Consider the following 1,410-nt stretch of genomic DNA (forward strand, 5'->3'; position numbering starts at 1 on the left):
ATATATATATATATATAAGTATATATATAAAACAATAATTTCAAATAAGAGGTCTGTTTTTTATAGCCGAACTGCTGCACTAGTTCAGTTTATCTGTCTCTTTCTACATTGGAAGAAGAAAGATTAACTCTCAACTAGTAGCCAGTTCAGCTATAAAAAACAGACCTAATGTCGCTACATGTACAAATAATAAAAAGAATTATCAAGCTTTTGGCAGAGACTAAATATTAGTACTCAATAATGTTTTTAATTTTTGGCTATGATAAATTGTACGTCAAAATTACAGTAAACTTTTAAGAACGCAATCATAATCTAAAACTAAAATATTAACACAAATTAAATTGATAATAAAATAAATATAAACATATAATCTTAAGAATTTTATATTTACATTTACATTTTATATTACAAATTATAAATAATATTATTTATTACCTGGAAGTTTATTTACAATATATATATATACAAAGTATATATAGTCTCAGTAACGTTATATGTACATAATCTGAAAATAATATTCATTGTCTAGAACCTTATTTACAATTTACTGTATACAAGGTATTCTATAGAAGTCGCAATCTTTTGATATATGGATTTAATCAATTTAAATATCGCAGGTGAATTTTTTTGTTGGATTGCCTATCTTCATACTAATAATAGCAATATTTTTTCATACAAATAGTAATAATTTCATACTAAAATCATAATAATGCGTTTACACTATTTTATCAGCTTCCGACACCTCAGTTCCATTGCCAGGAATGCCCTCATATTAGGATCTTTTACCTTGTCAAAGATGATTTTTTGCAGATCTATGTCAGATTTTTCTACCATGTTACTCAATTTTTCTGCATATTTAATCCATATGCAATTTGCGCATCCTGACATACAGCAAGTAGTTGGTTCCACCAATTCATCCATTGAATTTTCTTTTGCGTGATTAATTCGATCTTTGTCATCTTTTTGTATCGACAAATTCCGTTGATGGTAACATAGGCTTTTAGTAACAATTAGTCTCGATCGAAGCGTGGAATTCATGTTTAAACTCTGGAAGATATGTATTATGCATATATTATGAATAATGATAAATAAATTTTAAAGAGTCTTACCTAACCTTGTTGGAACAGTAATATTTGGGACATTAGGTTAGGTTAAATTAAAAACATAGATGCAATCATAGACCTTTGAGTATATAGTACATGGATGTGGAATGCCTTTGTTTTCTATAGGCCGCAAGTGTGTTCAAGAATGACAAAGAGTGCGAGAGAGAAAGGTTTACGAGTGATACCAGGTCCTCTTAGAGTCCTAGAATACAGAGATGCGACACGGCGTCGGTTAGGTTAGGCAGCCACCGCCATTTTAATTCAGTAAAGTACTTCTAACCTTATAAGCTGATGACAGTTGATGCAA

General features: G+C 29.4%; 1 protein-coding gene across 1 annotated transcript; it reads right to left on the reverse strand.

The window, feature by feature from the left end:
* Window positions 1–454: 454 nt before the first annotated feature.
* On the reverse strand, window positions 455–1,221 carry LOC105461371. Its single transcript, XM_011707867.1, has 3 exons — window positions 1,110–1,221; window positions 787–1,047; window positions 455–505 (listed from the first exon to the last, which is right to left on the reverse strand). Exons 2-3 carry the CDS (start codon window positions 1,036–1,038, stop codon window positions 491–493), a joined length of 267 nt encoding a protein of 88 aa, XP_011706169.1. The 5' UTR covers window positions 1,039–1,047; window positions 1,110–1,221; the 3' UTR covers window positions 455–490.
* Between the last annotated feature and the right edge of the window lie 189 nt (window positions 1,222–1,410).

This window comes from Wasmannia auropunctata, unplaced genomic scaffold, assembly GCF_000956235.1.
Source record: "Wasmannia auropunctata unplaced genomic scaffold, wasmannia.A_1.0 LD290892.1, whole genome shotgun sequence".
Lineage (NCBI taxonomy): Eukaryota > Metazoa > Arthropoda > Insecta > Hymenoptera > Formicidae > Wasmannia > Wasmannia auropunctata.